Source organism: Sinohyriopsis cumingii, chromosome 17 (assembly GCF_028554795.1).
Source record: "Sinohyriopsis cumingii isolate HCF-2022 chromosome 17, ASM2855479v2, whole genome shotgun sequence".
NCBI lineage: Eukaryota > Metazoa > Mollusca > Bivalvia > Unionida > Unionidae > Sinohyriopsis > Sinohyriopsis cumingii.
In genome coordinates, this window is record NC_142977.1 from 13333578 (window position 1) to 13347123 (window position 13546).

At 36.2% G+C, this 13546-nt stretch overlaps 1 protein-coding gene across 3 annotated transcripts in view; it reads right to left on the reverse strand.

Annotated features, from left to right (window-relative positions):
• Positions 1-1330: 1330 nt before the first annotated feature.
• LOC149777776 (multiple epidermal growth factor-like domains protein 8) overlaps positions 1331-13546 on the reverse strand; it is a 151497-nt gene continuing 139281 nt past the window's right edge. For all 3 annotated transcript variants that reach the window (XM_089938810.1, XM_089938812.1, XM_089938811.1), the window contains exons 27-31: positions 6977-7235; positions 4868-5054; positions 3952-4141; positions 3434-3631; positions 1331-1617 (exon numbers count right to left, since the gene is read on the reverse strand). In XM_089938810.1, the coding sequence (XP_089794936.1) occupies positions 1474-1617; positions 3434-3631; positions 3952-4141; positions 4868-5054; positions 6977-7235 (978 nt within the window). In that variant the 3' untranslated portion in view covers positions 1331-1473. The remainder of the gene's footprint in view (positions 1618-3433; positions 3632-3951; positions 4142-4867; positions 5055-6976; positions 7236-13546) is intronic.

Sequence of the window (13546 nt, forward strand, 5' to 3'; positions counted from 1 at the left end):
TATATGTTCATTCATTAAGTTTTCCAGCGTTTTGAACAATTCGTTTTTCGTTTTTTCCCCCCAGCTGAATACGTTGTAGAAATGGCCCAATGTCATATACGCTAAATATAGACATTTGACCTTTCAACCATGAATACATTTGGATGTAATAATGTTGGCTTTTTACGTATTAAAGCGGAGAAAGAACCGGGTGTAATGAGGTTGACATTTTGAGAAAACGTTAATCTTGATTGCCAGTGCCCTCTAGCGGCGTCCCCTGTTGCTACTAACTATTAAAGAATCAACGCTGTTATTTTAAGCTAAACTGCGTGTAGCGTAATAAATTTGGTACCGATGTTTCGCTCAGGCATTCGACTTCATACTCCTACTAAAACTTTTATGTAGTATTTATAAATGTAAGGAATGCTAGACCATTTTCCCATGCTATCGCTCAACATGACCATGATCGCGCCCATTTAATATGCTAGTGCAATGCAAAAAATGAAATACTGTCCCCGTTACAGTCAACTGAAAATCAGTTTTTACCTAGGTTCAGTACCTCATTTTCAGTCAACCAATGAGAAGACAGCATTCCATTCTGTGTGGTACACTTGCATATTAAGTAGGTGTGTTCATGGCCATGTCGAGCTATGGCATGGGGAAAATGGCCTGGCATTCCATAAATGTATAACAGTACGTTAAAGTTTTAGTATGCATACAAAGTCAAATGCCTGTCAGAGCAAAACATAGGTACCAAAATTATTATGTTATGTGCAATTTAGCTTAAAAGGTCACGCGAAGTTGCATGAGAAAGTGCGCAATCTGGTTTATTTCAAGGTCGGGTTGTTTTCAGAAGCACGTACTTGTCATACAAATAGTTCTAACCAATCAAATGGAAGCTAAGAGAAGGGGACTTTTTCTAAGTTTGCGGAGTTTCAAATGTACGAGTTTCAAACTTAATTCTGAGGCTGAAGAATGTCTCAACCTTGTATCTATCGTCAAGTTCTCACCTCTCAAAGGAGCCACAGCTGACTCCAGGTCAACTGAAGTCAGCCATATCCCCACATCTTCGATGGGCCACATGTTCCATTGTATTTCTGTTGCCATTTTTTTGTCATGTTCTAAATATTCGGCTGCAGCATCCATAACATATATGGCTACATCTGAAGACTTCTGGATATCCACATTCCCAATGTTTCCGTTACAATTCATCAGAAATTGCTGATTTAGTCTGTCTTTTCCCTGAAATCCTGCGAATTACGATGAGTAATGTGCAATGACGTTATTTTTGTTAACCAGGGGGTTAATGGGGAGTTGGGGGGAGGAACAGAAGAGAAAACAAACACAATGATGGCATTATAGAAACATATATAGAAGCATTATTTCTTTTGATATGACATGGCACAGAAGTGATTATTGTTCACTGATGACCATGCATGGAAGTTTTTTATTTTGCCGTCCGTGGGGTAGTGGTATGTTTAAATGGAATAGCCCTTACTTAACACAGGGATCTGTGGTCTTGGTGAGGCGAAAATATCCAGGTTCACACTCTTGGCACTGTTTGCCCTCGGTATGATGCTGACAGTTGAAACACATGGCATTGTTCTTTTGAGGGCCTCTAGGCTCAAAAAGACTCAACTGAAATGTACATGATCAACAATTACAATTCATTCAAATTACAGAGCATGTAGGGGCTGGTCTTATTGCTGGTGGGTGGAGCTATTAAGTTTTCATGGATCTTATCAATATCCGAATTTGCGTTATAACGGGTGTGTTATAGCGGGGTTGCACTGTACCTTAAATACTTCAATGAAAGAATTTATTGTAACAGATACTATTCTCATGCTACTTAAACCACTAAGTTAACTGCCTGACCTATGAGGTCAATAAAAAAAATGTATTTTAAAAACATTGGGGATGAAGTTTAAAAGAAAGCTTGAACATTAAAATACAAAAAAAAAGTTAAATGTGGGTATTTATATATAAGATTTACTACAAATATGGAAATAGTGCTACTGCTGAACTGTCTTGATTACTAAAAGAAATAGATCTAAAAGTATAAGCTGAGAGTATATCACCCATGCCAAACTAGAAAAGTTGCCAAAACAGATACCTCACCAGCAGGATGCAATTTAATGATAGAGTTTTAAGTCAATCAGAGACCACAACTTAGTAAAAATAAGGAAACTGTGGCAATCAAGCAACCTAGGTTTTCTTGATTTAAAGACTCAAACAAATTTGGTTTCATTCTGTTAAGACCTTTAAAAATGACTGAGTGGGAATGAAATCCACAACAGATATGACAAAACTTCGCATGACATGACAGAATGGATAGATGCTGATAACATGCTATGCCATCTCCTAAGATAGAAAGAGATAACATGCTATAAAACTGAGACAGAAGTGACACATCTTGACATGACAGGATGGACAGACATGGGTACTCTCCATGGATATGGCAGTGACAACATTTTGATAAAATGTTACGGAAGAGACATGACATGACATAATGGGATGGACAGACATCTGATAATAGTACGTCCTCTCCAAAGATATAGCAGTGATAACATGTGATAAAACTAACAGAAGTGACATAAAACTGACATGGCATGACAGGATAGACAGACATCTAGTAACACTATATGCCACCTCCCTACATATAGCAGTGATAACATGTGATAAAACTGACAGACGTGACATAAAACTGACATGGCATGACAGGATAGACAGACATCTAGTAACACTATATGCCACCTCCCTATATATAGCAGTGATAACATGTGATAAAACTGACAGAAGTGACATAAAACTGACATGGCATGACAGGATAGACAGACATCTAGTAACACTATATGCCACCTCCCTACATATAGCAGTGATAACATGTGAGAAAACTGACAGAAGTGACATAAAACTGACATGGCATGACAATATAGACAGACATCTAGTAACACTATATGCCACCTCCCTACATATAGCAGTGATAACATGTGATAAAACTGACAGAAGTGACATAAAACTGACAAGGCATGACAGGATAGACAGACATCTAGTAACACTATATGCCACCTCCCTACATATAGCAGTGATAACATGTGATAAAACTGAAAGAAGTAACATGACATGACATGACATAATGGGATAGACAAGACATCTAGTAACACTAATGCCCCCTCCCTATATATGCCAGTGATAACATGTGATAAAACTGACATGATGGGTAAGATATTACATGGGTAACAGTATATGCTCTCTCTATATTTATGGCAGTGAAAACAAAAAATAAACATGTATGGAAGGGAGATAACTTGACATGATACAAGAGGATGGACAGACATTGGTAATAGTACATGTCTTATATATATATATATATATATATATATATAAACAAAGAAGACTTGTAAATCTAGAGAACTACTCAGATCATAACAACTACCTGATCTGCAAGACTCACCTCAGCCAAGAATTCTTTTGTCCTGGTGTAGTTGTATTTTTCCAGTAAAAGTTGAATAAGAGACCATTTATCATTGCTCCATGCAAAACAGAAGTCTGTGTGGTTGTTACAGTACTCAGTACAGGATTTGCAGGGAATGGGGGTGCTGAGGGACGGATTTCCAACAAACAGAGGCTTGCATTCCTGACAGTATAAACCCTGAGAGAAGAAAAACAAATGCATGTAATATCATTCTGCTGTTGCTTAATGCACTGGCAGATCTGGGTCAATGCAGTTTGTCAGGAACAATGAGTAAACAAAATATACAGACCCTGATCTGCCAATGCATTATGAAATGGCAAATCAGGTTCTATGTCCTTTGCAGTTGGATTCAACTTAGAGGCAAGTATATAACTTTGCTTTTTTCTCTTTTTACCAAAAAAGTATGTCATAATCAAAGTCCCACTTTTCCTACCTCTCAATAAAAATTCTTCCCTGGAATATTGCTACATGCAGAATATTAAATTTTGACATCATACCTGGGTGTTGTTCATACACTGTAAGCAATCATCAGTCTCCTTTTCACTTTTACAGTTGCTGTTTTCATTGCATCTACACTTGACTGAGCAGTCATCCTTGACATAACCAAAGTGACACTGACATTTATCTGGACTAACGCATGTTCCATGGACACACCCCTCATGGCATATAGGCTTACATTTGTTCCGTCTGGGGGGTACAAAAATAGTAAAATGCATTATATTACATGCAGAACGAAAGAAAAAATATACAACTACAAATTTTAAAAGCCTTAACTAATCAATGAGTGTAGTATCTAACAGGTAGTTTTCCCCGAAGGTAGTGCTACGAAAATCCGTTTAAAATGGCTGATGTTTACAACAGGTGTCAAAAGGCATGTGTATGCGAATTGGGTAGAGGCATCCAAAGATGCTTGTATGATGTAAAGGGTTAACTAATCAAACCTGAAGTCTCCAAATTCTCAGTTCATCCCAGCCATGTCCCCCAACCATTTCTAATATAGTACAGCTCAAATGATTTTTTAAAATTATTTCATCATGCTCTACAGTAGTGGACTTAATCCCCTCCACTTTCACGTCATGATAACACTTTGCAGTGGAGGCACAAATACCCACAAATTGCCACTGCACCTTGTGAGGCATGCTTATGCCAACTCCACAGTGGAAGGTCTACTCAACAATACTGATTGACATTTGAACAGCCAATGCATGAAGACTACACATGGAAAGACTGAGATGTCAAGAGTGATTTACACTCCAATGAAATTTGAGAAATCTGTCATCTTTCTTCCAATCATACATCTGAACAATAAAACATAATTTCAGAAGTCTTTTTATATTCAGTGCATGTTATTTAGAAACGGCTGATCAACTTTACTGCAAGCTTTTAGAATTGCTACAAACCATGAATACTTACTCTTCAAGGTAGAAATATCCTCTCTTGCATTCACAGTAAAAACCAGAATCATGGTTAACACAGTCTTGGGTATAATTTATGTCACAGTTATGGTGGTTATTTTCACACTCATTCTCCAGTGGACATGTAGAAAAACTCCAGGTTGGGGGTGAAGACTTGGTACGTTCATAAAGCTTCTGATCAGCCACTGTAAGAAAGAATACAGTATTATTTTATGCCAGGCCATGAATTACTGGTCCCATGTGAAATAAATGAAATTCCCTGGAGTAAAATACATTACATATTTTCACTGCTGCATCAATAATATCATGACCAAGAAATCTGAATTATTTTTAGATGATTACATAATAGAGTGGTAAGTACAGTTACCTCCCAAATGGATGAACCAAGACCAAATCCAATAATATGCATATACTTTTTCTTAAATTGTTTTTGTATTGTGTTGTTTTGCATTGAATTAGGAAGGAGAATTACGTTACTACTGATAGTTTCTGTGCAAAAATACACAAAACACAGCAGATCATTATGTGTGTCTATCAAGCTTTAGTATGCTTTCTGCTCAGATATGAACTGTAATATTTAAGATATATTGTTGTTGTTGTAGTTGTTGTTGTAGGGGTTAATGCTATTTTTCAGGATATTATAGGCTCTACATGGCAGCCAGTATAAATGGTGGAGGAAGAACCCAGAAAAATCACGGAAAGAACCACCAACCCATGAGAAGCTGCTGGCAAGCTTTCTCACATAATCACATTGGCCGAACCCAAGACTCAAACCCATGCATGCAGAGGTGAGATGGCAATGAACTGGAATGGTCAGCGCTTTAGAACCCCCAGCCACTCTGGGAATATGTAAGATATGTCTTTGCCAGTACAAACAATATCCCTACTGAATTGTCTGAGAACATCATATTCAACCAAAACAAAGGATCAAGAGTGTTTTCCCTGACAAATAAATTGGACTAATGAATGTCAATGAAAAACTGAAAAATTATAGGGAATATTAATTTGTCTTTGTGATTTCCTCAATTATTTCATGATGTGACCTTTTTCTAGTCACACTATATTCAATTAAGGAATTCTAATATATTACTTATTATATAAGCATTACAAGTCAGTGATTGTTTCTATGTAACATCAGAAAACTACTTACGCCTGCGTAAGTACATTTATGGGTGGTGTGATGAGGTTGGGTCTAGATTTTGCCTTATTATGTTGGAACAAAGAGCTGGGCAGGGAAGGGCCAATTGAATTGCCCCCTGTTGGTCACATGGGTTCATTGGCCAATCAGGGGTCAGGGCCTGGAACCGCGCACAGTTACTCGAATGGTAATCAGCGTCCTTTTCAACTTAACTGCAAAGCTGTAGAGACGCTATCCTGGTTCCAGGGAAATATTTTAAGTGGAATTTTAAGTCCCACCTCCGCCCCTATACAACCAACCATTTTTTTTTTAATTTTTTTTTGCATATAATCTGCATATCATAAATACATGTTTATCACTGTTGGTTTTTGTCGCATGGTAGTAGTTTTGCATTTTATCGTGTGTATATGTTTACAATTTCAAGCACTTGATCTTTATTATGTATGTAAGGGCAGTCGGAGCCCAAAAAATGTCAAGCACTTGAGTTTCATTTTATTGCATGGTTGTAGTTTCAAATTTTATCATGTATGTGTAGATGTATAAAATTTCAAACACTTGATCTTTATTATATAGTTTTGCATATTATCATGTGTATACTTGATCTTTACTATGTCTGTAAGGGCGGTCGGAGCCCAAAAGTTCAAGCACTTGAGCTTCATTATGTATGTAAAGTATGCATTTGTATATCTTTTGACTATAATTATGTTTTATTTCTATATATAATATATAATGAAGTCACTGAAAGTGGCCTGCAGCAACAATTATGTAGTTTGTTATTATTTCTTCCCTGATGCTGAACTCTAACAACGTGCACGTTGCAATGTCATTCCTGGGTCATTTATGTGTCTCCTCAGGCTATAAACAAACGCCTCACATCAGAAAAAGACATGGTTATAAACATGATATTTTTAAAACCTAAGAACCACCATTATAAGAAAGAAAGGATTTAACAAAATGAACACAACTTACCGGACATAGGCTTATTTCCATATGTTACATTGTCCAGGTTACACTGACCAGTAGAAGGCCCTACAAGGCCTCCTGGCATACAGATCCCAATCCCATTCTGCTCTCCAAAGGCACACCATCCACAGCCAGGTGTCTTCATACAATCTGCACATTTTGTATTCCCTGAGCAGTCTCTGGGACAGGTAGAATTATCCCCCTGAAGTACTGTGCCACACTCACCACCAGAACAATGCAAGGTGAGATAAGCCAGTGCCATACACTGAAAAAAAGACAATACAAATTACAGTCATGTTTGTGAAAAAAATTGCCTTTTGATCAACATAACAATTTAGCAATAAAACACATCAGATCTTCAGTAATCATTCAGGATCTTCAGTACACTATGCTTCTGTATGCTGACATTATTACACACTTCTGTATGCTGACATTATTACATGCTTCTGTATGCTGACATTATTACATGCTTCTGTATGCTGACAGTATTAAACAATTCTGTATGCTGACATTTTTATCTTGCTTCTGAATTGCTGACAATATTTGATGCTTATTGCATGCTTCTGTATGCTGACATTATTACACGCTTCTGTATGCTGACACTATTACACGCTTCTGTATGCTGACATTATTACACAATGATGTATGCTGACATTATTACATGCTTCTGTATGCTGACATTATAACATCCTTCTGTATGCTGACATTACACACTTCTGTATGCTGACATTATTACATGCTTCTGTATGCTGAAATTATTACATGCTTCTGTATGCTGACATTATTACACACTTCTGTATGCTGACATTATTACATGCTTCTGTATGCTGACATTATTACATGCTTCTGTATGCTGATATTATTACATGCTTCTGTATGCTGATACTAATACATGCTTCTGTATGCTGACATTATTACACACTTCTGTATGCTGACATTATTACACACTTCTGTATGCTGATACTAATACCTGCTTCTGCATGCTGACATTATTACACAATGATGTATGCTGACATTATATGCTTCTGTATGCTGACATTATTACACAATTCTGTATGCTGACATTATTACGTGCTTCTGTATGATGACATTTATTACATGCTTCTGTATGCTGACATTATTACACACTTCTGTATGCTGACATTACATGCTTCTGTATGCTGATATTACATGCTTCTGTATGCTGACATTATTACACACTTCTGTATGCTGACATTACTGCATGCTTCTGTATGCTGACACTATTACATGATTCTGTATGATGACATTATTACATGCTTCTGTATGCTGACATTATTACACAATTCTGTATGCAGACATTACATGCTTCTGTATGCTGACATTACATGCTTTTGTATGCTGACATTATTACATGCTTCTGTATGCTGACATTATTACATGCTTCTGTATGCTGACATTACACACTTCTGTATGCTGACATTATTACATGCTTCTGTATGCTGACATTATAACATCCTTCTGTATGCTGACATTACACACTTCTGTATGCTGACATTATTACATGCTTCTGTATGCTGAAATTATTACATGCTTCTGTATGCTGACATTATTACACACTTCTGTATGCTGACATTATTACATGCTTCTGTATGCTGACATTATTACATGCTTCTGTATGCTGACATTATTACATGCTTCTGTATGCTGATACTAATACATGCTTCTGTATGCTGACATTATTACACACTTCTGTATGCTGACATTATTACACACTTCTGTATGCTGATACTAATACATGCTTCTGTATGCTGACATTATTACACAATGATGTATGCTGACATTATATGCTTCTGTATGCTGACATTATTACACAATTCTGTATGCTGACATTATTATGTGCTTCTGTATGCTGACATTTATTACATGCTTCTGTATGCTGACATTATTACACACTTCTGTATACTGACATTACATGCTTCTGTATGCTGATATTACATGCTTCTGTATGCTGACATTATTACACACTTCTGTATGCTGACATTACTGCATGCTTCTGTATGCTGACACTATTACATGCTTCTGTATGCTGACATTATTACATACTTCTGTATGCTGACATTATTACACAATTCTGTATGCTGACATTACATGCTTTTGTATGCTGACATTATTACATGCTTCTGTATGCTGACATTATTACATGCTTCTGTATGCTGACATTACATGCTTTTGTATGCTGACGTTATTACATTTTTCTGTATGCTGACAAAATTTCATGCTTCTGTAATCTATCTGACAATATGATGTGTCTGTATGCTATCTGACAATATGACATGTTTCTGTATGCTGACATTATGACATGTGTCTGTATACTATCTGACATTATGACATGTATGTGTATGCTATCTGACATTATGACATGTGTTTGCATGCTATCTGACATTATGACATATGTCTGCATCCTATCTGACATTATGACACGTGTCTGTATGCTATCTGACATTATGACATGTGTCTGCATCCTATCTGACATTATGACATGTCTGCATGCTTTTTGACATTACGACATGTGACAGTATGCTATCTGACATTATGACATGTGTCTGTATACTATCTGACATTATGACATGTGTCTGCATACTATCTGACATTATGACATGTCTGTATACTATATGCCATTATGAAATGCATCTGTATACTATCTGACATTATTAATAGAATCTGTGTTGGGGTTTGGACCAAGACAAGGAAATCCCAGTCACGGGGTTAAATTATTTGTTTCCCCATGAGGCTTTGCCAAGGGGGGAGACAAATAATATAACCATACAACTGTGATTTTCTTGTCTCACCCACACATTTTTCTCACCCAATTTTTTTTTTCAATTTAAATTAAAATAACCCTGCATTTTTGCAATATAGTTAGCTGATTCAAAACACAATTTTCATCAGGTACTATTATTGCCTCACACTGTATATAAAGGTCATCAGGTTCTGTACTCTTATACAAAAATCTGAATAATTATCTACATAGAATCAAGCTATATATTTTGCTCTTAGAAAAGAAACAAGAATCAAGAAAAAAACTTATAACTGTTACATGTTGCAAGTATTGCATCATGTACGTCTTGAGCCACATGCGTTTATTATGTAAACTCTCATTAATAGGATTATGTTAATGAGGGTAATGGGGTGCCCAGTCGAATCTAAGTACACAAGTTCTATGCATTATGTTAATGAGGGTAATGGGGTGCCCAGTTGAATCTAAGCACACAAGTTCTATGCATTATGTTAATGAGGGCAATGGGGTGCCCAGTCGAATCTAAGCACACAAGTTTTATGCATTATGTTAATGAGGGTAATGGGGTGCCCAGTCGAATCTAAGCACACAAGTTCTATGCATTATGTTAATGAGGGCAATGGGGTGCCCAGTCGAATCTAAGCACACAAGTTCTAGGCATTACAAAATAGAACATAAAATCATTTGATGCTGTTCCCATATTATCACATTTAGTTGATGGATGTCATGTGAAAATAGCAATAGGAAATTAATAACAGATAACTGTAACTTTCATCAGTTCAAATTTGGAAAAAGTTCTATGGTAGGCAATGCTATGGTAAAGTACACAGTTCAGCCTAACAAAGTGAGTAATGACTGTGAAGAGATTTAAAATCCATGATATTTTTGGATATTTTCTGTCATGGAGATATGGCAAGTGTTGCTCTTCCTGGTATGATGATACACTACATGGAGATATCCTTGTGGAATAGCATGTGGACTAATCAGTAATCAATGAACTGCTCTGATTGGTAAATGCAGAAATTTTCATTTATTTACACTATCGACAATATTACATGCTTAAGTACATTATATGACATTATTACATTCTCTAGTACAATATCTGACATTATTACATGCTCCAGTACACTGACATTATTACATTCTTTAGTACAATATATGACATTATTACATTCTTTAGTACAATATATGTCATTATTACATTCTTTAGTACAATATCTGACATTATTACATTCTTTAGTACAATATATGACATTATTACATTCTTTAGGACAATATATGTCATTATTACATTCTTTAGTACAATATCTGATATTATAACATGCTCCAGTAAACTGACATTATTACATTCTTTAGTACACTATCTGACATTATTACATTCTTTAGTATAATATCTGACATGATTATACGTCTTTTTTTATATAAAAGATGCTTCTTCACAGGATAGCACCATGTTTGTAGCAATGATTCATCATAGTGTACAGCCTAACATAATTAACTTTTATGTCACTTCATGATGCACTCTTTCGATAAAAAGGCATATTTGCTATTCTAAAACAAGTTTTACCCTAAATCATATCAAATTTATAACTTATGTGCTGGGTGCTGGTGAACCTAATGTACCACACTGAACTATAACTGGTTCATGAATTTTCATATTAGCTCTATATGGTTCTTTAGCTGCGTAAAAATAATACATGTAGCCATATGACTTAAACACAGTTTTATAGCTGAGTAAAAATCATGCATGTAGCCATATGACCTCAACACAGTTCTATAGCTGAGTAAATATCAGCCATGTAGCCATATGACCTCAACATGATTCTATAGCCGAGTAAAAATCATGCATGTAGCCATATGACCTCAACATGGTTCTATAGCTGAGTAAAATCATGCACGTAGCCATATGACCTCAACACGGTTCTATAGCTGAGTAAATATCATCCATGTAGCCATATGACTTCAACACAGTTCTATAGCTGAGTAAAAATCACACACGTAGCCATATGACCTCATCAGTTCTATAGCTGAGTAAAAATCATGCAAGTAGCCATATGACCTCAACACAGTTTTATAGCTGAGTAAAAATCATGCACGTAGCCATATGACCTCATGGTTCTATAATTGAGCAAAAATCATGCATGTAGCCATATGACCTCAACATGGTTCTATAACTGAGTAAAAATCATGCACATAGCCATATGACCTCAACACAGTTTTATAGCTGAGTAAAAATCATGCACGTAGCCATATGACCTCATGGTTCTATAATTGAGTAAAAATCATGCATGTAGCTATATGACCTCAACATGGTTCTATAGCAGAGTAAAAATCATGCATGTAGCCATATGATGTCAACACAGTTAAACAGCTGAGTAAAAATCATGCATGAAGCCATACGACCTCAACACGGTTCTATAGCTGAGTAAAAATCATGCACATAGCCATATGACCTCATCACAGTTCTATAGCTGAGTAAAAATCATGAACATAGCCATATGACTTCAACACGGTTATACAGCTGAGTAAAAATCATGCATGAAGCCATATGACATCATCACAGTTCTATAGCTGAGTAAAAATCATGCACATAGCCATATGGCCTCAGCACAGTTCTATAGCTGAGTAAAAATCATGCATGAAGCCATATGACCTCAACATGGTTCTATAGCTGAGTAAAAATCATGCATGTGGCCATATGACCTCATTACTGTTCTATAGCGGAGTAAAAATCATGCATGTAGCCATATGACCTCAACACTGTTTTAAAGCTGAATAAAAATCATGCATGTAGCCATATGACCTCAACAAGAATCATAGCTATAGCTGAGCAAACTTTGGTGAAGCATGTAGTCCATTATTCTCTAATAGGGTGTACTGCTATGCAAAATTCATTGAGGCCTGCAGTCTTATTACCTCAACAAGGGTCCATAACTGTAAATTTCATTGAAGCCTGTGGTCATATTACCTCAATTAGAGTCAACAGCTGTATAAATTGCATTGAGGCCTGTAGTCATATTAGAACAAGTGTAAATAACTGTGTAAATTTCATTGAGGCCTGTAGTCATATTAGCACAACAAAGGTCAATAGCTGTGTAAATGTCATTGAGGCCTGTAGTCATATTACCTCAACTGGGGTCAATAGCTGTGTAAAATTCAGTGAGGCCTGCATTCATATTAGCACAACAAAGGTCAATAGCTGTGTAAAATTCACTGAGGCCTGCATTCATATCAGCACAACAAAGATCAATAGCTGTGTAAATTTCATTGAGGCCTGTGGTCATATTACCTTAGTAAGGGTCAATAGCTGTGTAAAATTCATTAAGGCCTGTAGTCATATTACCTCAACAGGGGTCAATAGATGCATAAATTACACTGAGACCTGCTTTAAGTCCTGGCAAAATTACCATATCGGGAAAAACTGTTGATGTCTAAACCTATTCCCACTTAATTCTATAACTTAATCTGTTGCAGTCCCATTCTTTGCTGATCACAGTGAAAAATCTGAAAATGCCATGTGTAAATTGGAAGTCATGTGACTCAGTATAATACCAAGGTAAACCATTAAGTGCAGGAAATTACTATAATAGCAACTGTGAGGGCTTCTTTAATAAAGGCATGACATTTTAACTAGGAACAGCAGCAATGGCTCACCATAGCAAATCTTCATACTTTTCATTTCATACTCTAAACCCTCCCCAACCCACCAAAACAATGACCTACAAATGCAAACTCTATCACACACATTATGTCTGTCAGCAATAGCTGCATATGAAATGATTGCTTAGAAATACCTTTACTGTCACTGTAATTTCAAT